The sequence below is a fragment of the Porites lutea genome, chromosome 7 (genome assembly GCF_958299795.1).
Source record: "Porites lutea chromosome 7, jaPorLute2.1, whole genome shotgun sequence".
NCBI lineage: Eukaryota > Metazoa > Cnidaria > Anthozoa > Scleractinia > Poritidae > Porites > Porites lutea.
In genome coordinates, this window is record NC_133207.1 from 26,692,876 (window position 1) to 26,716,448 (window position 23,573).

Sequence of the window (23,573 nt, forward strand, 5' to 3'; positions counted from 1 at the left end):
CCGTAGCAGGGGGGAGGGGCAGGGGGGGGCTCAAGCCCCCCCAGAAATTTTCAGACTTGAATTAGATTCTGCTACAAAAGTGAAATTTTTCTACTAAAATGGACAGCTGTCAATGGAAGCTAAAGTTTCAAAAGTATTGTTGATCATAGTAAGATTATATTGTACTGTTGTTCTTCTGTGCAATATTTTTGCTCTGCTAAAAACAACCAACAGCTTTTAAATATCAGCTGTTTATTAAGCATCAAAATAGTCAGAAGCAAAATGGATCAAAATACACCAATGACAATCCCTGAACTTGACCTCTTGAACTTTATTAGTTTCCTAAGAGGTCCGCCAGTGTAAAATATACTACTGTACTAGAGTAAAACTTAGGTTTTTACGTGTTTATATTGAAAGTCTTACAATGTCTTCGCAAGAGCCGCCGTAAAAAAATTCAAACAAGTAGAAAATAAGCAGGGAACACTTTTATCGTGGATATAACCATGCACTAGTGACACAGAGCCTGGTGTAGTTGAAGAAAGAATCCGAATCAAAGAACAACCCGAAAGGTGCAATTATTGTTTGGCAAGTTTTCTGTGAACGATATCCCAAACAAGTTCTCTATTTCGTCAAAGTCAACACAAACGGAAAATTAGAGACAAGAACAAAAGGTATTGTAGATGAATGTAGTGATTTGACATGTACCAAGAAGTATGCTTTAGCCGAGGGACCGAAGTGGGGGGTTCATGTGGGCCACTCGCTCAGCTCCCCCAGTCATTTTATGCTTGCTACGGGCCTGAGAATAGTATATTTGAGACTTTGCGAGACTGCGAGACCCTGGTTTCCAAATAGACTGAGACTTACAAATTAACACTTGATACTCCAATATGCAAAATCACCCAAAAATGAGACTTAGAGACCCATAAAAAGAGCTTCCAAGATTGGAGAATGGGCCAAAATTTTCCAAGACCCAGCTTTCTCAAGGAACCATTTTACACCCCTCAAGGGATAAACTTTCAGAATTTCTGCAGCAGTTGTTTGGGGACTTGGGGGTGTAATCCCTTATATGGTCTATGTAGCGATGTGCTGCTGAATGACGTGGTATGGTTTTTGTCCTCTCTGTCCCAAACAGGGTATACTATTGCGTGAAAATTTGTCCTAAACAGGGTATTGAATTTTGTGCAGGTCTGTCCTCAGTTATAAACAGGGTATTGCATACAGCAGGGGTACAGTATATGATTGATTTGATATGCTTGATGAAATTTTATTATACTCCAAGTTTTCAAAACTAAATCAATGACTGTAACATAAATTTGCTCTCCTGCAATAATTTTGTCACACAATAAATGGTTTCAAAACAAGACAGTGTGGATTTTGTTGTTTGTCCCAAACATGGCAATAAAATTGAGGATATTGCCATACCCAAATATTGGTCGAGTACCCTCCCCCCCCCCCCCCCCCCCCCCGCACACACCCTCCTCCAAGGTGAGGGACAACTAGGCAAATTGACATTGAAGAAAAATAAGACAAGGCAATGCCCTAGTATTTGAAGTATCTGTTGATGTTTTAAAAACGCCAACTCGAGTAAAAAGTTAAATGGGGTCATTTATCAAGGCATTTTAGCTTACTTATTAACGGCACACATCACCGATCACTCGCGGCGGCCATGTTCTCTGCTTGGGAACTATACACTCTATTTTTTTTCCCAAAAATTCTGCAATCAATTTGGATGGAGAGCCGTAAATCGTGTTAATCTGGATAACACGACACAAAGACAAGAAAATAAATTAATATATAAATAAAAATAAGAGTTTTCCTCACCAGAAGATCTATCTGTCACGAGGTTTATCTCCAATTGAAAAACAGTGGGGGATAATTCAGAAGGAGACTGGGAACGAACAAAAAAACTGCGCGTGTCGTCCGCGTGTGGCGAACACGACAGACACGCGTCACACACATACAGCAGATTCCAGCGCTCAGCTTTTGGAATCCCTTTTATAAGTTCATGAAAACCCCCGACGCAAGCACTAAAGCTCCTCGGAGATATGGCCATGTGAAAGGATGGGGGATGCAGAGGATAGTCCAGGGAAGAGAACTTGAATAGCATAATATAGTTGTTCAGAACAGAGCGCCAATAATAGTGAGTTTACACCCCAGGAGCCCCACTCACATATTTTAATGACGGGGGGGTCCGACAGAGGTTCATACATTATACCCAAAAAAATTCCCAACTTCAGAATTTGTCTACCCCAAAAAATCCCTATTTCTTTTAGCATACCCCAAAAAATCCCTCAGTGTTTTTGCATCAGCAAATTTTATTATTTATCTTCTCGGAAACCTAAAACATGCCAACTTCAACTTTGGTTTTGGTCAAAAACAAAACTATACAAAAACAAATACAAAAAGTTCGCATGACTGTAATAGTGTCTCTTCATCCTATCTTCTACGACAACTTTACAGGAAGATATTCATTATGACGTCTACAGCATGTCTTGTCCTTAGCACATTCTTTGCTTGCTATTGTACCGAAACATCCCTATGTAACAGACCTTGTGGTATCAGACTTTTCACCATGTTTTTGTGCAACTGATATCTCAAAAGGTGGACAGACAATTCCCACCAGGTATAGAACACATCCATATACACCAAATCGTGTTTCATCAGGCGTGTTACATAGGAGTGTGGTGAAATATAGCAACTCGGAGCAACTCAACTGTATCAAATATAAGACTTGAAAATTAATACACTGTTCATTAGAAATTTAAGCCAAACTGTATCCTTACAAACAGCATTGGAAAGTAAAAACCGGATCTATTAATTGTGATTAATGTGCGGTGTACACAACTGCTCGCCTGAGTCGCCCTGTTCGAGTCCGGGAACTGAGTTGGACTCTTCGACCATCATCACCTATTGAATATTTCTCTCTGGATTAGATGCGCATGGAGTGCCGGTAATTACTTTTCACATAGATTACAATCTCAGAAATATCCCGTAATACCACACAAGCAATAAATTGCGCTTATGTTATTGTTGATTTGAGCTGATGAAAAATACAATACCCAAAAAAATCCCTGTGTTGTTTTCGCGACCCAAAAAAATCCCGGCGTCTTTCATAGACCCAAAAAAATCCCTTTTGGCCAAAATGTCAGCCCCCAAAAAATCCTTCGGACCCCCCCGTCATTAAAATATGTGAGTGGGGCCCCTGGGGTTTACACAACAGGACGGCAGAGAGAAGAGGACGGCAAAACTCTCGTGTGTGACAAACATGACAGGGCTATTACTTGCGTGTTTTGTCGTGATCATCACTCAACATTAAGTTTTCTGGTCTTATTACAAACATACCAGCCCTGTTTTTAAAAAGAAAGGTGAAGTTTGGCGGAAAGTTTGTTCTGACAAAATCACGTCACGTTTGTCACGCAAGGTCTTCCGTCTTCTTTCCCCTCCCGTCCTATTGCGTAAGTTCACTAATTCTACCAAAACGGTATCGCACGCTAACAAATTTATTACCATTTCCCTTAATATTTTAAAAAAAATGCAAACACAACGCACTAAAGGTTTACATTTTACAATTTATTAGCAGTTCTTTTTACATACCATTCAGATAAATAACTTATTAATTTAAGAAAAATACCCTCAGGTTCTCTCTGGTCCAAAAGAATGCCTGACCTCTCACAGAAACAATTTTTAATTACCCAAAATAAAATGTCTCATGAATGATTCTGTGCCTGTTAGCAATTTATTATTATTAATATTTATGGTCTTTGTCATATTAATAAAAATTACAACATCGAGATGCACTCGCTCATGGAGAAAAATCCTCCGATTCTTCATCATTCTTTTTTCCTGGAAAATATAGACCACAGAACAAGTTTTAAAATAAATGAATAAAATAATGATTCAGTGGTACATGAAGTACTGGTTCTATGTCTATCTCATATTCCTGATCAAATTAGAATTTGGAAATATGTTGTTTTTTAAGGAGACAGGAGAAAAACAAAGATAAACCCCCAAAAGTCCCCTTTCCTAGGTTTCTGAGTCATTCAAACAGGATATTGGCCAGTTTCATTCATTCATTCATTCATGAAGCCTTATCAATCAGCGGATTATTTTATCGAGGTCTGATTTCCATATTGTAGTGGATATAAACAAGAGAGAATAAGATTTCAACATGGGAATGTTTTTTTACCATCAAAAATATATTTATTATTATTTATTATGGAAACTGGGGTGGATCCATGCCTGCCATTGCACCACCAAATGTTCCCTAGTTAGGCTTTTGCCCTAGTGTTAAAGATACTGCTGATGTGTGTGTGTGGGGGGGGGGGGGGGGGGGGGTTCTCCCCTATAAAATAAGGCTGGGAAAAAGTGATAAAAATTGGTCAAAATGTCCAAACTTTGCCAACATCTCTTAAACTATAGACTTAACTTTCAGTTTAGTTCTTCTTTTAAACCATTACTCTTTCAAATCCTTCACAGTGGTTTAGATTAATACTGCACATGACCAATAAAGCAATTTTGTCACATTATCAGTCCTAGTGCCATCCATCACAAAAAATGACAGACAAGTTTTCCAATATTTTATGTGCGCTAAATTTCTGCAGAGTATCTCGGTCTCAGGTTACATAATTTAGAGCCGGGGGAAGCAACTTTTGGAAGTTCTGATTTTTTAATTGGCTAAAGGAGTCATGTTTATGGTATTTAAGTACCTTGATTCTGTTTCTTCTCTCATTCTTCTGACTTGCTTCATACCAACACGTTTGGCAAACCTAATAAAAACAGATTTCATTTGTATTGATCAGGCTCAACCAGTTTCTTGGTTGTGGTGGTGGTGGTGGTGGTAGTGATGTGTATGCGAGTGTTAAGAGGGTGAAGTCACACATTTTTTCACTTACCAGTCATAAAGAACAGGACAGTATTGACTGATGTAAACAAACAGCAAGATTGGGTTTGGAGAAATCCACACTTCATCAAGCCTGTTAGCCATTGCTACAGCCATGAGATGGGCACACCTCTCTGGAGGCATTCTCTTACTGTCGTGTTGAACAACAGCCTTCTCCTTAAATTGCTGCCAAAAAAACAACAAAAGGGAAAAATAAAACTTAAAAATGTATGGTTATAAATTATTACACAGTCAACTCTCTCTAAGATGGACACCTTTGGGACCGGCACTAAGTATCCGTCTTAGAGAGGTGTCCGTCTTATAGAGAGTCAAATAAAAGGAGTAAAGAAATGCAGGGACCAACTCTAAGTGTCCATTTTACAGACGTGTCTGTCTTATAGAGGTGTCCGTTAAGAGACAGTCGACTGCACTGGTAATTTGGACAGCCCACAGTATTGTAAGAAGAAAGAAAACACATAGCAAAGATAAAGAAGATAAATAAAGACAATAAAGCATTAAAGAGGCTATGTCACTCCATTTGCTATCTTTTTAAGAAACTAAAACTTGTCTCCGTGTCAACTGAATTCCAAAAAAATTAATAATGTTCCAGTATTGTTATTTACGCCTACATTAATGTAGGCATTGAAACTGTTTTCTGTCATCTGTTTCAAGGGTTGCCCAACTTTTTCAAGTTTTAGTTATGCTATACCTGAAAAAATCCCCACAAAAGCTATTATGGTTAGCACTTCCTGATGAAATTTGTTTGATTAACTTCTTCATAACTGTACAGGAGCATTAATAATAATAATTGATAATAATATTAATAATAATCATAACTATAACAAAATTGTCAAATCTGATTGGCTATCAACTGCCCTGATTTCAGCCTTAATTGGACAGTTTAATAGGACAGTACACGCCATCACACGCGCACTTAAATGGCGCTTTTTTTCACTGCTAGCAAAACAAAATTTCAATTTTCTTGTGTTTTGATTGAAAAAATAGCCTATTATGTCACAAATTTTGTTAAAGTTATGATTAATTGGTAACAGAACTTCGTGCCGTCCAATTCGGTTTGTAATCATACTCATGATTAAACAAATTGGACTCCAGCTACGCGGTCATCCGATTTTGTTAATCACTTGTTGATTACAGACCGAATGGGACTCCACTCAGTCCTGTTACCATTACTAATAATAATAATAATAATAATAATAATAATCTTCTGCACTTCAGCACAGAATTGATTTAAAACAGAAGTATAGTCCCTTTAACATACAGTTGAAAACTGCAACGAGTACATTTGCACCCAAACTCTTATGTCCAAGGAGTTTGTCTTCTAGAGATGCTTGTTAAGAGTTGAACATACTGGGCATGTGTCATGTACCTTGTTTACATCTTCTGTGAATGCATTTGCCACAACATCTGTTTGTACGGGTCCTGGGCAGACTAAAGTCACTCCAATATCATGCTCATTAACCTCCATGCGCAGTGTGTTAAAATAACCCTGGGAAGTCAGAACAAGAATTAGAAAGCTATTAAATGCAATGATGTTAATAAAATAACATAAACTAGGCTAAGTATCAGAGAAGAAGAAGAGTGCTTTTGCGACAGCCTTGTTATTCTAACATAAATTACCACTCACTTCATGACTCACATAATCATTATAATAATTATCATTTATCATTCTGTGAATGCTGATAACATAAAAAATATATTATATATTTATCAGATTACAGATCCATGCCTGATGTCATTCCTTGTTTACAGGCAAGTAATACACAGCCTTAGATCACAGAAAATATTATACTGCACATGGTAACCAACTTATTAAATGGAGCAAAAATGCTATTGTTACATATAGCTGGAATCTTTTCCCCAAAATCCTGTGCCTTCACTGGCTACTTTGACGTTATATGCCATCTCTATAAATAATTGTAATTTAGTTTCCTGCCAAATGTTCCTGAGCAGGCAACATGGAAAAATCTATGACGTCAGAGGGAGGGGAGCCCTGTTACCTGGGAATGTTGTCAGACCTTTTGCTGTGATTTGAAGTTCTCCTTCAAGGGCTTTAATAACAAATTATTATTTTAATGACTGGTCGCATGGGAGTTAATTTTAAAATTGTTTCCCATGAATTTCAATATTTCTCTCGGCTCCACCTGGAAAATACCTAAGGCCCTGTTCAAACGTTGATCTTCTCATGTACCGAACCTACTCCCTTCAATTAAGAGTCAATTAAGTACATGTCTGAAAAGATCGATGTTTGAATCAATTAAGTACAAAATATCTTATTTGGGTCGACCCATGAATTAAGATCGAGTGGCCCACATGGGAATTTTGACTGTGGGACGACTTCGCTTAAAACATCAAACTACTCATGTGCCGAGCCTACCTGTAATGCATAAAATAATTTTATTTATTACTAAATTAGATATATTTTCACTTGTAAGCATTTTAGACCAACGAAAATTGTGAAAATGAATAATTTGAGTCCAACTAATTAAGTTCGTCGTCTGAATCAACCGTTGAACTTACAGTATTTTTATAAGTTCAGTACATGAAAAGATCGATGGTTGAACTGGGCCTAAGTTATCTGCATCCCAAAGGATCAGTGGACCAATGTCCCATTAGGGACCAGTGTAAATTAATGTTATGCACCCAACTTCACTCCGCCAACCTACAAAGCGGCTCAGTATTGAAAGTAGTATAATCATTTGCAAACAACTGGTAGTTGATGTGAGTAAAAGAATGTTATCATGCATTAATTCAGCATAGCTATCAAACTTAGTGATCTAAAATGCTTTCATGCTCCTAAATGTGCATAACTAAATGACCAAATAATTATGAGGGAAGGTCTTGAGGCAACCAACCTGAATTGCAAATTTAGTTGCACTGTAAGTGGCTTGACCAGGAGATCCTACAATAAAGAAATTCACATACTTAACATATATACAATGAAGCCATATTCAACACATCCAGGATGCAAAGAAAGTCATTTTTACAGCTTGCCATTCTGGCCAGCTGAAGCTAGCCTTTACTAGCCCAAAAGTTATTTCAACTAGCCCAGTAACTTTTTTATGAGCAGACTTGATTTCACAATCTTCTGTACTTTGGATTCGTCAAAAAAATTCACTTGCCCATTGGAACAGAATTCACCAGCCCAATAGCAAAGTCCACCAGCCCTGGGCTATCGGATACTACTTTCTTTGCACGCTTGCCTGACATCATTGATTTTTTCACCTTCACAGCTAACCAGAGCTAACTATATCTCTCTGAGAATTGCATCAGTTCATTTGTACTTCAATACTTACAAAAAAATTTGTTTTGGTAGCTGAACCGACTAAAAACACTTAAGTCTCACAGCAAGGGTTTTTAGAGAAAAAATTATTATTATCATTATTATTACTATTATTATTATTATCATCACTATTACTATTATTACTACTCACCAATTTTGCCAGCGACACTACTTGTAACAATAATCTGTCCTGATTTCTGTTTGATCATGTGGGGTAAAACTGCCTTGGTCAAAGATACTGGCCCAATGACATTAATATCCAACATGGCTTGGTCAACATCAACACTTGGGGTGTCAAGAACTAAGCCTCGCTGTGATCTACCACTATTATTAACCAAAATATCAACCTAAACAAAAAGGCAGTATAAAAAATGTGGTACTGTTGAGTACAAACTAGTGAAGTTAATGAATTAATCAATTATTGCAGAGTTTGATTATAGTGCTCGCTGTACTAGCCTGCGCTACAGATGTAATAACCTCAGTCAATAACATCTGCAAAGCAGCATCGAGATCCATGTCTTGGGCCCCCAATGGATTCAACGATCATTACCAGGAATTAGTTTCAAATTTCCATTTAACCTGATTGGCAAATCGACAATGTTTTTTTTAACAGGCCAATTATGGCCCGTACTCAAATACTGGCACACAGGGGAGGTCTAGAACAAGGATTTCAGTGCTGTTTCGCAAACGGACTTAACCAAAAGTTTAGTTTCGTCTGTGGTGCAGGCTATCACAGTACTGGAATAATGAAGAAATGTCTCACCCAGGAGACCTTCAGAGACGGTGGCAGTTAAACAAGAAAAATTTTTAAAAGCTAAGCAAAAATGATATTATTAAAGTTAGTACAGCTGTGAGGTTGCAATTTTCACCATTCAAAGTTCAATGTGACAAAATCACTGTTATTTTAAGCCAACCTTTTTAAACTGCTTAAAAACATTTTTAATCTAATTTTTAAATATGGCAAAACTCGAGAAACATAAGATACATACTGAAATTTCTCCAGAGTGATGTGGGTGGAAAATGTTAGACAGTGATTATGTAGCATTTTCTAATTCCTTCCCATAAGCATGAATGGGACCTTACTAAACTGTTAGCTTATTTAGAAAAATGAAATTTTTATTCCCAGACTTTTCCCTGAATCTGCCAGCCCTTTCAACACATTTCATCCTTTCATACAAAGTACAAATACGTATATTGTTTTTATACCAACCCTGTTAAAATGATTCATAACAGTCTGAGCATGATCCTTGTGTTTGTTACACTCTGTGATATCCAAGGGAAGAACCAACACATCCGTAACCAGTGATCGGTCTCCTGCAAGGGCTAATGAAAAAGGAAGAGACAAAAATAAATAATGACAGCAGCATTATCAAAGGAGCCAAGAAGTCAACCTGAAATCTTTACACTTAATCTCTTTAGCACTCCCACCCCTGACCCCTTGATTAGTTTTCATATTCCTCCTTTTCAAGACATTTAGATATAAGCGCTGAGGATAAGTGGCTGGGTACGTCTGATTCTAACATCACTCAATGAAATTCTTATCATACATATAAAGTCTAGGCCCATCATTAACAGTTCTTGCAGTGACAAGCTTATCAGACTGGGGGGTACTTCTCTATAAGCTATAATATACTGTAAGTGAGTGGAGTGCTAAGGGTTATGGATTTTGAGCCTTATGGTCTCAGGGTTTGAGCCAGGCCAGGGTTTGGAGCGTATTGTTGTTGAAAGAGCAAATGATGACCTCTGTTAGAAAAACGTTGAAAAGGCTGGTCTGATCAGCGCAAAACCGATCGATTTGTAGCGAAATTTGCCGTGAAAATAACCACAAAATCGGCCGTTTTTTACTGATTGCTTTTCGGTGAAGTTTGCCCCGAAAGCTCCCTCGAAATCGGCCGATTTTTCCGGGAATTTGTCCCTAAAAATCCCGCGAAATTTGACTTTTTCTTCCGAGACCTATCAGAAGCCCTGCTAAGATGACAAACCCTTTTGCATCAGCAGAAGGGTGTACAAATTTCTGTCCCCCTAAAAATGAAAATGTCCCCCAAAATTTTAGCCAAGGGGACAAATTGTCCCCCAGTGATCAAATCCTAGCTCAAACCCTGTGGTCTGAAACTGGGTATAAATTTTAGCCATTTGGGTCTGAACTAGGAAAAGGTTTTGTGCTTTCTGGAATCAGGGTCTTGAATTGGGTGTGCATTTTACTATTCAAACCTGCAAACTCTCGGACCTATAGGCATGAGTCTAATGCTTGCAGAATGATAATCAATTCAATTTCATGCCAGTCCACAGCTGTTTAAACCCAATTTTTCATGGCCAACACAAAAATTGGAGCTAAAAACAGCCTTATATATGTAATATAGCCTGTTCCAGGTTCCAAGATAGTCGGATCCGCTGAATTGAGAAAGTGCAAACACGAAAATAAAGTGGGATGAAACTGAACTGGTACTCGATGGCAATGACGGCAGTGGAAAAATCATGAGCAGGGGCGGATCCAGGATTTTTTTTAGCAAGGGGTGCACTCGTCTCTTGCTCTACTTCAACACCAATAAACTACATAGTTTTTTTTTTTTTTTTGCAGAATACCAGTTGTATTAGAAAACCGCAGGTCATCTCAGGGGGGGGGGTGCGCACCCCCTGCACCCTCCCCCTAGATCCGCCCCTGATGAGAGAGGGTTGGGGCGACATTGCCCCCTCTCCCACACCTCATGCAATTACTTGTTACAACGCAAGACCTTTGACAACAACGACCTCAACCAGGTTGTGGCGCCCAGCGGTTTTAGTGAAAACAAGGGTTTGGGTGGGATGCTCAGTCTCGCGGGCTCATAAAACCTGGTCTCGGTCGTTCTTATTGAAGGATTTTCTGTTACATCGAGCTGGTCCGCGTACTGCGATTTATGATATTCAACCTCAAAAAGAAAGAAGAAGGAGTTAGTAGCTCACCCACACATCCTCCTTTCACTATTTCTAATTCTTCTTTTCTTCTTGCAGACAGCACTAATTTACAGCCACATTTTGCAAGTTCATAGGCTAAGTGTTCTCCAATTCCACTTGAAGCTCCAGTTATCCAAACCACTTTGCCGCGAAGTTTTTCCTCCGGCTTTGCACCGAACTTCTCCTTGAATTTAAGAATAAAATCACAATCTAAAACAAAAATAATGAACAAAATGATCGCGATAATTGCTACAAAGAGAAACATGGTGATGGTCTCGAGACGCTTCGTCATGCAGTGAGGAAATACGTTGTATCAGGCGTCATGTAAAATCTAAGGTAAAAAAATTCGTTGCCGTGGGAGGGGTACCGGAAAAGTTTGCGTCTACAGAATTTTTTTCTTTGCTTATTATAATATGAAAAAAATTGAAATAAGATTTTTCTACCTTCTTTTTTTATTCTTTATTATTATTATTATTTTTCATTTCTGTCTTTCTTTATTATCATTATTATTATTATTATTTTTTTTTTTTTGCAGGGGGTGGTGACAAAATTAAAACTGCCCGACCTCACAGGGACCCGGTGAAACACTTGTTTTTGGTACAGGAACGTTTGTGTATTTTTATATGGCGCTCTTTTCCACAGAGGTCTCTCAAAGTCAAGATGGCGTGGTGAGAACGTGATCAGAAAATGTTCCCTGTGTGAAAACCAGCCACAAAGCTTTAATATCATGGAGACACTTTTTTACGGCCGAATTGCCCTACAAAGCCGTCGCCTTCCACTTGCGCTTTGGGGAAGAAGTGTTCCTCGTGCGAGAGCAGATGCCAGTCGTTGTGTTGCGACATGGACTCCATTGGCCACAGCTTTCAATTCACCACATCCAAGAGAAGATCGCTATTTAAGACCCACTGGTCTTTTTGGGAAGCCAGAGCTAACTGACACATCGGGATTTACTGAGCTGAAAAATAAGGCTTTATTTGAAGGAGGCAAAATTGTCAATAATGTCCTCCAATCTCCCCCCACCCCTCGGTTAGTGGGGCTGTTTGACAAGCTGTCAGACACTTTGTGTGCAGCTGCCGATTTGGCTGAGTTTGTAAGATTGACACATCCTGATCATCGCTTCCGAAACGCTGCTGAAGATACTTCAAGGGGAATCAGTAGCTATGTAGAGGAGCTCAATACCCACCCAGGCTTGTATCAAGCCCTGGGAAAAATGCTTTCTAATGAAGACAAGCAACAGATGGATGAAGAAACCAAGAGGGTTGCAGAGTTGTTTTTGTTTGACTTTGAACAAAGTGGGATTCACTTGGATGAGGAGAAACGTAGGCTTTTTGTTGAACTCCAGGAAGCAATCTTAGTGATTGGTGCACAATTTTCTCAAATGGCATCAATGCCTGTTCAAGTACCACTGGCTGATCTTCCAATGGCAGATAAACTGACTGGTATTTATCCAGTCAGTGATGGCCATGTAATCATTGAATCTGCGTATTTGGATTCAAACAATGAAAAGTTGCGTGAGCTGGTTTATCTCTCCTGTTTGAAGCCTGTAAAGACCCAGCTCAACACTCTTGAGATGCTTCTGAGTGCACGGCATCAACTTGCTCGACTGGTTAACTTCCCAAGTTTTACCCATCGTGCCCTTACAGGAACAATGGCAAAAACACCAGAAAATGTTATGGATTTTCTAAAACTTACCGCTAACATGCTTCGTAAACCAGCAAAGAAAGAATTGGACATTTTAACTGGACTGAAAAAACACACATCAAAAGCTTCTAATACAGAGCCAATTATGCCCTGGGATCTTCACTATTATTCTAGTATGGCAAAATATCAGTCTGCAAAACTCAATAGCTCATCTATATCAGCATATTTTCCACTGGGTGCCTGTATGGAGGGTCTAAACCTTCTGTTTAAGAGTCTGTTTGGGATCTCCTTAGAAATCCAAGACCCAGCTGAGGGAGAGCTTTGGTCCCCTTATGTCCAAAAACTGGGTGTGGTTCATGAAGCAGAGGGTTTGCTGGGTTATATCTATTGTGACTTCTTTAATAGAGAAGAGAAGCTGCAGCAGGATTCACATTTTACAATCAGAGGTGAATAGTGTGGCTAAGGGCAGTAAGGTTAATCTGCAGTTGTTATAGGGCAGTAGAAATGTTACTGTAATTCTCTGCAAAATGTACTCTCTGTAAGTCGCCCCATTTTTGGATTCTGGATTCCAAGCACTGGATTCCTGATTCCTTGTTGGTGGAACTTGGATTATAGCCTCCTATGTAGACATTCTTTTGGCTTTTTTAAGGATTGAGACCTTTAAAAACCATAATTATCCTACCAGGCGGCACATACCCATCTAGCTCAGATTTTATTAATTTTGTGGGAGTGTCCCCCTGGTTATGGTCCTTTCTTAGTTTTTTTAAATGAAGATATGATCGTCACAGTGGTAATTGCAATTTAAGCAATTGCAAATAAAGCCGAAAAAAAAAAATTGGTACTTCAATGGGATTTGAACCCATGGCCTCTACATTAGCACTGCAGTGATCTTTTCAGCTATGAAGACCTATACATTGGGAGCAGCCCAATTTGTTGAGTTCATCTTAACCCATAAGAGGAATGAAACATGAAGAGGATGTTAACTGCGGAAAGACAAATTTTAAATGAAGATAAAATTATGATCCTTTCAGTGGTTATCACAATTTAAGCAATACGTAACTAGACCCGATTAGAAATAATTGCACAGGGTGAAGCCACAATAATTATTTAAAGCCTAGAATTTGCTATTAATCCTTTTTTAAGGGGGTCGTTTACTTGAAGATGGAACCTACCAGCTGCCAGTTGTTGTCCTGGTCTGCAATTTTCCATTACCTGGTCCCTCATCCCCTTCCCTCCTCACCCACAACATGGTGGAAAATCTGTTTCATGAGATGGGGCATGCAATGCATTCTATGCTTGCTCGAACTCAGTACCAACATGTCACAGGCACCAGATGTTCAACAGACTTTGCTGAAGTCCCATCAGTGCTTATGGAGTTCTTTGCATGGGATCCTAGGGTGCTAACTGCGTTTGCAAAGCATTACAAAACAGGGCAGAGCCTGCCCGATGAAGTAGCTGTTCGTCTTTGTCAGGGGAGGTCCATGTTTGGTGCGCTGGAGATGCAACGACAAGTTCTCTATGCGATGATTGATCAGATATATCATGGAACACATCCACTAACTGGTTCAACGACAGACATCCTTGCTCAAGTACAGGAAGAATATACAGTGATCCCACACGCACCAGGTATGTTTTGGATCAATTTAGGTAAACTTCTGGGGAACTTCCCACCTACCCCTCCCTTTAAGTCAAAATTACACTTACTTCTCACTTGGGGCAAAATGTTGGGTTAGGAGCGGGGTAGGTGGTGGGCAGTTTCCTAGAAACCAAAATTGCTCCCATGTTTTTATCCCTTTAAGAGAGTCTCAATGGAGTTAACCGTCAGCCGTCAAACGGCCTAAAATTTAACCGTCAACCGTCCAAAAAGGTTATTTTTTACCGCAACCCGTCAAAACGTAGATTAATATTGACCATCCAAAAGTTTTAAGGTATCTCAAATTTCACTATTTCAGCTGATCTTCACACGGACTTTGGGCTCCTGAAGAATCTCTAAACTGGAAAACTCAGTTCCCATGTTCTGAAAAACACACTCTCTGGACATAACAAGACCTTATAACTTGCTTGTGTCTGAAAACATTTCGAAATTTAAAAGCGAAAGGCCAAGACAACCTCCAAGATACAAAAGCTAATTTTGAAGTCAGTAACTGATTTACTTTAACTCTTGGACTTACTCTCTACTTAATAATTTTCAACCGTCAACCGTCAAGCTTAGAAAAAATTACCCGTCAACCGTCAAAGCTACCACCCCATTGAGACCCTCAAAAGGGGCTGTTTCACGACTGTCGGGTTCATTTGGTTAATATTTAGCAATTAGTCGTCCTTATTCGCAAGTAACCGTTAACCGACTGTTGGTACTGTTGGTCAACAGTCGGCCGACACTTTTCCGTTTATATTGAGAAAACTTTCAGCCGACTGTTGGTCGTTTGTCGGCCGACAGTTGGTCGTCTGTTTGCCGACAGTCTACCGACGGACGGCCGACAGATTTTTCGGGGAGCTGTTCTTTAATTTTGCCGATCTGGGTAGATACACTTCATCAGTTTGGAATACGTTATACGTCATTTCGTGGGGAAACCACGAACCAGTAGTGGCGCCGCAAAATGTCGGCTGTTTTCTCAAGTAAGTTTGATCAATAACGCCACATGTTTCTTATTTTAATACAGGCACAGCCTGGCAACAGAGATTTAGCCACCTCAACGGTTATGGTGCTAAATACTACTCTTATTTATGGTCCAGAGCTGTAGCGTCCCGCATCTGGCATCAGTGCTTCGCTAAGAATCCCTTCTCACGTGAGATGGGCGATAGGTACCGTCACACGATGCTGGCCTATGGAGGTGGACGAGAGCCTAGGCTGCTAGTTGAGGACATGTTGGAGAAAAAGTTGACAACTTCTGATCTGGTGCAGTCTCTTTGGGAGGATCTCAAAGCATCAAATCCTTTTTATCAATAAACATTCAGTCTGAACCTCCGGTGCTTTCCGACGAAGGCGCTCCGATGCTTTCCGACGAAGGTGCTCCGGTGCTTTCCGACTTCTGACGAAGTGACAAGGATTCCTACTATTGCTCATTTTGGCGCGTGAGTCTGTGTCAGTGTGGTGTCGAAATTGCACTGTGGGACTTTTTCGTGGCACGAATTTGAACCCAGTTTCCTATGAAACTTCGTAATGGCCGATAAAAGAAGCGCGAGACGCAGTAGTCCCATAGTACAATTCGACAGGGTATCGGCCCGGTCTCAAACGCACTCAAAATGCGGGCCGAGACTTCCTTTCGCCCAGGGCGGATAAAAGTTGGGCGATGAAACAAGCGCTCCGCTTTTCAAGTAATAGGGACTTTAAGATAGGATGACTACGGACTACGACTACGGTTAAACATACTACTGCGCATGATCAGAACCACGTGACTGTTCATTGTTCCCACATAGTCCTGCCGCTACGGTGAGTTGTTGAGCTGTTTCACGTAGTCGCCACTACGGAGAACATTCTGTTCGCATTTTGCTGTCACAGTAATTCTAGAATCTTGTCTTTTCGTAAAAAAGTGTTCAATTCACCTGCTTTAATTGAGAGGAAAGCGAAATATGTAAGTTGTGTCTAATTTCTGCTCACATCTACGCTTTTAAAATACTCGAACCACTTAAAGTTGTGACTACATTTGTATCTAAAACTAAGCTCAGGCTGCGTGCAAACGGACGCAACAACTCCCAACATTGTTGCGCCAACAATGTTGGGAGTTGTCGCGTGCATGTTGGCAGTGGTGTGCAAACGGATGCGACAACTTTCAACGATGTTGGGGCCTGCAGTGCATCGTGGGAAGGATACAACCCATAAGTCTTTGTAAACCATGCGTAATGAGCGTGCGCGGCCCCAACAATGTTGGAAGAGCTGTGCAAACGAATCCAACATTGTTGCACTACGCTTCGGTGATCACGGAACAAAAAAATGTTGGGAGTTGTTGGCTGAAAAGTTTGACTGGTTTCACCCTTTGCGCAACAACACGCAACAACATCCAACAACATGCAACAGGGTGTGCAAACGGACGCAACACGTAACATCCAACAGTGTTGCGTCCGTTTGCACGCAGCCTCATATTTAAATAAGCTTAGCCGTTTATACGCAGAATTCAGATTGACGGCCAAGAACAGAAATCATGCAAGTAATTTACTTTCTCTTCGCACCTGAAAGTTTCAACGTTTGTTCGAATTGATTAGTGTGTCTTTCTGCTTGTGTAACCTTTGTTTATGCGAGTTTTTATATCGCTTTTGCTGAATGAAAATGATATAAACATCTGTGAGATAATCGAAACTCGGCATTTCGATATTTCAAACTAATCAGTAATCGGAGAAGTCCATCTTCTAAATCTAATAAATGAACTATTATTATTTCTGTTTATTTCTTTAACATTTGACATAAGTATTCGTTGGCGAAAAATTAAAAAACTGTTTAACCAAAACTTTGTTCACCAATTCCACCCGACGTGATTGCTTCCCCAGGTATGGAGAATTTGCTCATTATTCCAAAGATAAGATCACATGTACATACTTGCATTTCTGTGAACTGAACATGAAAACAAGAAAATCTTTGCGTGTTGTTTCCCTCTCCGCCCCTTTTCTCGTAGTCTACTGTCTGTACTGCAATCTTAACGTTCTATATTTGCACGACTCAACCCAGTGCTACAAACAAAGGACAACGCTCTTTCAGCCGTAGTTCGTAGCCGTAGTCCGTTACGCCGTATCTGTTTAATGCGGAGTAGGACTGGCACAAGCGCTCCTTTCTCAGTGCGCTTGAAGGTCGGCGAAATTTTCCTTTTTACAAACCGGAAATTCTATTTTCTTTCTGTAATTTCAGGCTACAGTTTTAAATAGGTAAATTTGTTTCATCAGAAGCATATAACCCCGAAGCGTCTAAATTCCCCTTATCTGTTTAGAACCATGCTCGGGTTTTTTAGCCGAAGCAGCCGTCCAATCAGAAGTTCGCAAAATTGTTTTGCCCAAATATGGAATCAGAGCATTGAAGCTTTGAGCTTGCAACGCTTAAACATGTGTGTCTATCACCGAAAGAAATCGTTTCGTGGCATAAAAGATTAATTACATGTATGCTCACGCGCTATAAAATGCAACCCTGGGAAAACATAAAGAGCCACAAAGTTATAAGCGGTATGGCTTGAAAACATCGACCAGCGACGAAAGAAGACAAGGATGTTTACATGCTTTTACATTTCTTCACGATATCGCAAAGCCTCTCGCCGAAATCAGCAAAATGCGTTTGCAGCCTCTTTGACTGACAAAGATCATCCGCAGGCTACTAGCTGCAAACGTCAGGGGTTACCGGTTCGGAGGGCTTATATTTGGAGGGGCTTATACATGGAGGGGCTTGAATATGGCTAAAAAATTTTAGGTGAGCGTTCCGTTACGGTACAATTTTCGATTTTTTAAAAAAATTCCTATATACGATTTTCTGAAGCTCTGAAGTTTTCACATTTCATTCCCATTGTTATAGGCTAATTTTCGTAGCAAAAAGGAAACCTAAAATTTTCGGATTCAAAGATATGATGGAGTGCACGTGAGGAATTAGAAAAAAACTCACTTTCTTAAAACGATCAATTTCATCTAAACTTTTCGGGAAAAGAACAGTGAAGCCTTTGTAATTTCGAAAATCCTCAAGCTCCCCTCGGATGACAGAGCAGATGCAAATTTTATAGCTCCGCTTAGAATGCATTAGCTATGCATTTCTAGAGATCTGAAGCGTTGGGTGCCCCTCATTTTCGAGTACAGTAATATATTTTATTCCTGAGCACTGTTGCGTGATATGTCAATAACTGCAAATTGCTAAAGGAGGGTCTTAATGGGGTAGTGGCTTTTACGGTTATCGGCTAAAATTTTGGCTCTTTTACGGCTATGGGTAAATTTTTTTCAGTTACGGTTAATAAAAAAGTTAAAAATTAACTTCTTTTGTTTCAAAAAGTTAAATGTTAATTAACCTATATTTTTTGTATCTTTAAAGCAAAATAAAGGTCTTAGGATCATCTCGGGATGAAAAAATTTTAACATTTGATAGATCATACTTTTTTATAAAGTATTCCACTTCTAATATTATTTTACACATAGAAATGTCCATAGCCAATTTAAAAATAATCTTTGTGAAAAAGCAAAGCACACACGCGAACGCCTAACTCAAGGTTCATTACAACAGAAATGGCCTTTTTCACACTAGAGACGGATTATTCGTGCATGTGAGACGGGTTATCCGTTTGATGATTCGCGTCAGATAGGTAATACGTCTTACTTTGAAAATGGAATAGTTTTAATTTTGAATGAACAATCCGCCTGACTTTATCCGTCAATTTCGACGGACAGTTTAAAGACGGTCATCCGTTTCAGATAGCCTGTGTACAGCCTCCCCCTCCCCTCAGAAAAAATCGGAGAAGAGGTGTCTGTCGGGAAGGGGGCGACTGTACACAGGCTAGTCTCAGAAGGATAAACCATTTCTAGCTCTAGTGTGAAAACAGCCAATAACAAAATTCCCGTCTCCAGTGTTTTTAATGATAGCGAAGGACTGTACGGAACGACTGTCTGCCGTTGCCTTGTCTCTAGGCCTCATTATTTCGCGCGGCTAACGCGTTTCGGGTCACGTCACGTGGTCCGAGCGAGTTCGCCACCGAAATGCCTTGACCGAGATTGCGTGGGAAGACGCCGTACAGGGACTATGGCAATGTCTACCGTAGCGTCAGAGAAAAACAGGGAAATATTGTTTATCGGCAACGTGTTTTACAAACAGTGACATCTCTGCGTGTTGTTTCACTAGTGTCTCGAGGGGACGACCTCCTGAAAATCGCAAATATTAATCCCCATCAAGAAGCCACACGTTCGCTATGGAAAAAAATTGGTTCCCCGATAAAGCGGCGGAAATGGAGCCTAGGTCTTGGTCATCACCTAGAAGGCGCTTTATATTACCGAATGTGCGTAAGGAGTCACACTAGCCGGGAAATAAAAAAACGCAACCATAAGTGAGTTTAGTACCCTCCTTAAAATTAACAAATATAGGGAACATTTTCTTTTACGGTTAACTCTTTTTTGCTCTATTTACGGCTAACGGTCAGGCGGTGTTGGACACGGTCCACGTGACCAATTTTGTCCAATCACATCATTGCAGATGGCAGACTGATTCTTTCACCCTTGTGCGGGTAGTGTCTTCGATTTTCTTCCATTTTCGCCGTTTATCAAGTGATTTACGATAATTTTTTTTGGAAAAGTTTGAGTAGACAGATGTAGCAAGCCGCAGTTCTTAAAACAATATGATGCATGCTTGTTTTCTATTGATATTGTTCGTTGTAATTCTTCATGCGCATAATCCCTTTGTTTAGTTAAGAGCTATTGTTTATGCTTTTCAGTCTATATCTTTTCTGTGTTCAACGACCCCTGACCTCCATTTTAAGCATAATCTATTAGTTTTCAGGGACACCCAACGAGAATATAGTTCAAAATCACTTAAACATAGCATTGTTAAACGTATTTTAGTATTTAAACGGTAGATATAGGCATAACCAACTGATCAGTTTCTTGAAAAATGATACCCTATTCTAGACCCAAACGCTCTGATTTATATACCCTATCCTAGAGTAAACTGCTTGAAAACCATACCCTTCACAGCGGCACATACCTATATAGCCCATATTTGGCAGTACCCCCCCCCCCCCCGGGATTTTTATCCACTAAAATTTTTTCATCTGTTCGGATTTCCTAGCTGAAAGTCTAGTGATCCGAAAATTATAGGGATCAAACTTACCTTTTTGAAAATTTCAGCCAGAATAAAGTCTCCCGAAAATTCTAGGTGACCTTTTAAGAGTAAAAATCCGTTAAAAATGGGCAACTATAGTAGTTTTTAGATCAGTTCGAAAATCCTAGGAGAGGCAGGCAAGCAAAAAATTTTACAACAAATGTTCCGAAAATTCTAGATCTCAAATCGTCTTCCGAACAGATATTTTTCCGAAAATTGTCGTTGGGTGCCCCTGAGTTTTGTTGTTCAAGAATCTGAAATGGTCGGCGGGCCCCAGCGGGCCCCGCCGTTTTACGGGTCAAAATGCCACTTGAAGTTTACCTACGTGCGTGAATGGTGACTCCATTCCGCGGCATCTTTAGTATTATAAATATACTCGCGCGGTCACGATCGAACCAGCTTAGAATACTTTCACTACACGATCAGCTCAGAATACTTTCTTTCATTTCCTTTTTATTCGTCTTGAAAAATATGATATTTTTTTTGTAATATATATATGTCATCGAAGCGGCCCTCAGGCCCTCCTTTTTGAATAGTTCCTTGGCCTCTTCCTTCTGCCCTTGTCTGTAAAGAGTTCAGGGGCACCCAACGGGAAATTTTGAGAAAAAGACCTAAAAACAACAACAAAGCGTGAATAAAGTTTTCTGAGACTATTTTAAGCATTTTGGGAGATTGCTGGAAAAAAAATTATCTGTTCCTCACTCCCAGCAAGACTGATGGAAGAGTTCCCAGCCAGCAACCTTACAACCTGCAACTTGACTTACTGGGAAGTTTCATAGGGCACAATTCAGATCTTGAGTGGTAAGTAACCCATACAAGTAACCCGTAGCAGCTATTCTGGACTTCAAATCCCCTCCGACACCCTGAATTATCTTTTTCCCAGCAACGCTTTCCTTCCAAGGACTATTATTTCTTTCACATCTCCCAGCCAGCAAAAATGTGCCTGAAGAACAGATATTTTGAGGAACAGATCCATTGGGTGCCCCTGAGAGTTAAACCTTCTGTGCGAGATTCTTCATGATTCCTAATAAATCATACAAAAAATAACGAACAGATAAAATTCGTACGGAAAAAAATGACTAGAAAACCTCCGCTAACTTGCAGTTGTCTTCAACAACAACAAGTTAGCGGAGGAGGATTCCACATTTGCTTTGCTCTCCACCTTCTTCTGGAAAACCAGAAATTTTTCAGTTTTTACGGCTATCGACTAAATTTTTGGCCGTTTCACGCCCATCGGTTAACCCCATTGAGACCCTCCTAAAGGTCTCTGATGCTTTGTGACCTGATGCCACTGGTGACCGACCATTACGTGACAACCTTCACGAGCAAAAATTATATGCTAAACCATGAAAAACACTTCAGCTGGAGCAGGTTACAGTCGCTGATTAGCATATAGAAGTCAACTTTGATAAAGTCAATGCTGGGAGACAACAATTTCATCGGAACATTTAATTCGTTTTCAGGCAAGTTTCGAATGAAAACTTTATTTTTTAGATGTCCACTCGCTGCCAAGCGGCGACATATGATTTTAATTACTGTTCTTGCCTCCGTTTTGATATCGATGAAAGTAATATACGAAAAAATACTACATCCAGCGAGGTTATTAAGTCCATGGCAGTGTAAGCCTAGAACTACTAATGTTGAACGATCGCGAAAAACAGCAAATGTTTCACATGAATATAACAGTACAAAACTGATATTGTTCTATAATACGTGGTTTGGTGGAAAGCCCTGGTGGGGAATGGACTCCAATGAAAGCTTTCTCGCGGATTGTCCATCGATGAAGTGCAGAATAACCTACGATGTTGACGATATTGGACAAAGTGACGCCGTCATATTTCATCTTGGGTATAAGGGAGATACGCCAAGATGGGAAGAAATTCAGCAGATTCATAAATACAGATGCTCTTACCAACGCATAGCAATTCTTACACAAGAAAGTTTGCTTCACCCAGACATAGCGGATATTTCTTTCATACCTAAAGGATTTTTTAACTGGACTCTGACATTTAAAAGGACATCAGACTTCTCATTACCATACGGACATTTCTTTCCACTTCAATTGCCAGCGGCTAGCACATCGAACGACACAAATTACGCTGAAGGTAAAGACAAACTCGTTGCATGGGCTGTATCTAATTGCGGACCGCAAACTAGGGGAATATATGTAAAGGAGTTACTTAAACACATCCAAGTTGATGTTTATGGTAAATGTGGTAGTGTATACGGGCAAAACAACAAATGTTCTAGAGGTTCTCAAGAATGCGTCGAACTTTTCAAAACTTATAAATTTTACTTGTCGTTTGAAAATGCGGCATGTACTGATTATGTTACAGAGAAGTTTTGGAATACGCTAGACTGGAGGGTTGTACCAGTCGTTCTTGCCAAAGATATTTACATTCCTATAGCTCCTCCAGGATCATTTATTAGTGCTCAAGACTTTCCCTCAGTAAAAGCCTTAGCCCTTTACCTCCAGTATCTTGATAAAAACGACACTGCTTACAATCAATACTTTCAATGGCGACGGAAATTCGGCAGCCAAAGAAAACACATGCCCCAGTTCGCTTGTCACATTTGCAAAGCACTCCATGAGGAGCTTCTTCAACCCAAGGTCTACCATGAATTAGATTCTTTTTGGAATCGAACTTCCGACTGTGAACCACATGAACGTTCGCTCAGAAAACTCGTCATGGAGAGTAAGAAGGATCGCTGGGGATACAGCACCCGCTTCTTTGATTGACTGAAGCCTGCGAGAGGGGCTACGTTGTAGCTACAATCCTGGACAAAAGTCCTTGGGACAGTACTGCAATATTCATATTTTTCTGTCATTTCTCGGTTCCCTCTTAAAACGGTGCATTCTTGCAGTTAAAAAATATTTTTTATTTGTTCAGCCGTCGTGCCTCGTGAATTTTGATAAAACATCAGATTTACGATTGGCATCTAAAACTAATCATAAGTATTTTGCCCTTTGGAGTATTTGTTGATGCTGCATTGCTATTAATTGCTCGTTCTCTTTCGTTTTAATGTCAGAACATTTTCAAACACATCTGCTGTATTAATGAGGCAAAACTTTGGAG

General features: G+C 39.8%; 3 protein-coding genes across 3 annotated transcripts; 2 read left to right on the forward strand and 1 right to left on the reverse strand.

Moving 5' to 3' along the window:
• Positions 1–3,537: 3,537 nt before the first annotated feature.
• LOC140942866 (dehydrogenase/reductase SDR family member 7-like) lies at positions 3,538–11,382 on the reverse strand. Its single transcript, XM_073391880.1, has 8 exons — positions 11,100–11,382; positions 9,370–9,482; positions 8,311–8,506; positions 7,732–7,778; positions 6,246–6,365; positions 4,872–5,044; positions 4,686–4,745; positions 3,538–3,822 (listed from the first exon to the last, which is right to left on the reverse strand). Exons 1-8 carry the CDS (start codon positions 11,380–11,382, stop codon positions 3,810–3,812), a joined length of 1,005 nt encoding a protein of 334 aa, XP_073247981.1. The 3' UTR covers positions 3,538–3,809.
• Positions 11,383–11,740: 358 nt separating this feature from the next.
• LOC140943713 (mitochondrial intermediate peptidase-like) lies at positions 11,741–17,102 on the forward strand. The gene is made up of 3 exons (XM_073392826.1): positions 11,741–13,177; positions 13,875–14,357; positions 15,392–17,102. Exons 1-3 carry the CDS (start codon positions 11,818–11,820, stop codon positions 15,676–15,678), a joined length of 2,130 nt encoding a protein of 709 aa, XP_073248927.1. The 5' UTR covers positions 11,741–11,817; the 3' UTR covers positions 15,679–17,102.
• A 4,774-nt stretch (positions 17,103–21,876) lies between these two features.
• On the forward strand, positions 21,877–23,357 carry LOC140943615 (alpha-(1,3)-fucosyltransferase fut-3-like). Its single transcript, XM_073392731.1, has one exon. It carries the CDS (start codon positions 21,914–21,916, stop codon positions 23,234–23,236), a length of 1,323 nt encoding a protein of 440 aa, XP_073248832.1. The 5' UTR covers positions 21,877–21,913; the 3' UTR covers positions 23,237–23,357.
• The last annotated feature ends 216 nt before the right edge of the window (positions 23,358–23,573 follow it).

Excerpts from the sequence above, each read along its gene's own strand:
- LOC140942866 (XM_073391880.1), bottom strand. The coding sequence starts at position 11,382 with ATGACGAAGCGTCTCGAGACCATCACCATGTTTCTCTTTGTAGCAATT. Across the intron at positions 9,483-11,099 it reads AGTGAAAGGAGGATGTGTGG|CCCTTGCAGGAGACCGATCA; the intron begins GTGAGCTACTAA and ends CTTTTTCATTAG. Across the intron at positions 5,045-6,245 it reads TCACAGAAGATGTAAACAAG|CAATTTAAGGAGAAGGCTGT; the intron begins GTACATGACACA and ends TTTTTTTGGCAG.
- LOC140943713 (XM_073392826.1), top strand. The coding sequence starts at position 11,818 with ATGGAGACACTTTTTTACGGCCGAATTGCCCTACAAAGCCGTCGCCTT. Across the intron at positions 13,178-13,874 it reads TTCACATTTTACAATCAGAG|GGGGTCGTTTACTTGAAGAT; the intron begins GTGAATAGTGTG and ends TCCTTTTTTAAG. Across the intron at positions 14,358-15,391 it reads AGTGATCCCACACGCACCAG|GCACAGCCTGGCAACAGAGA; the intron begins GTATGTTTTGGA and ends ATTTTAATACAG.
- LOC140943615 (XM_073392731.1), top strand. The coding sequence starts at position 21,914 with ATGCTGGGAGACAACAATTTCATCGGAACATTTAATTCGTTTTCAGGC.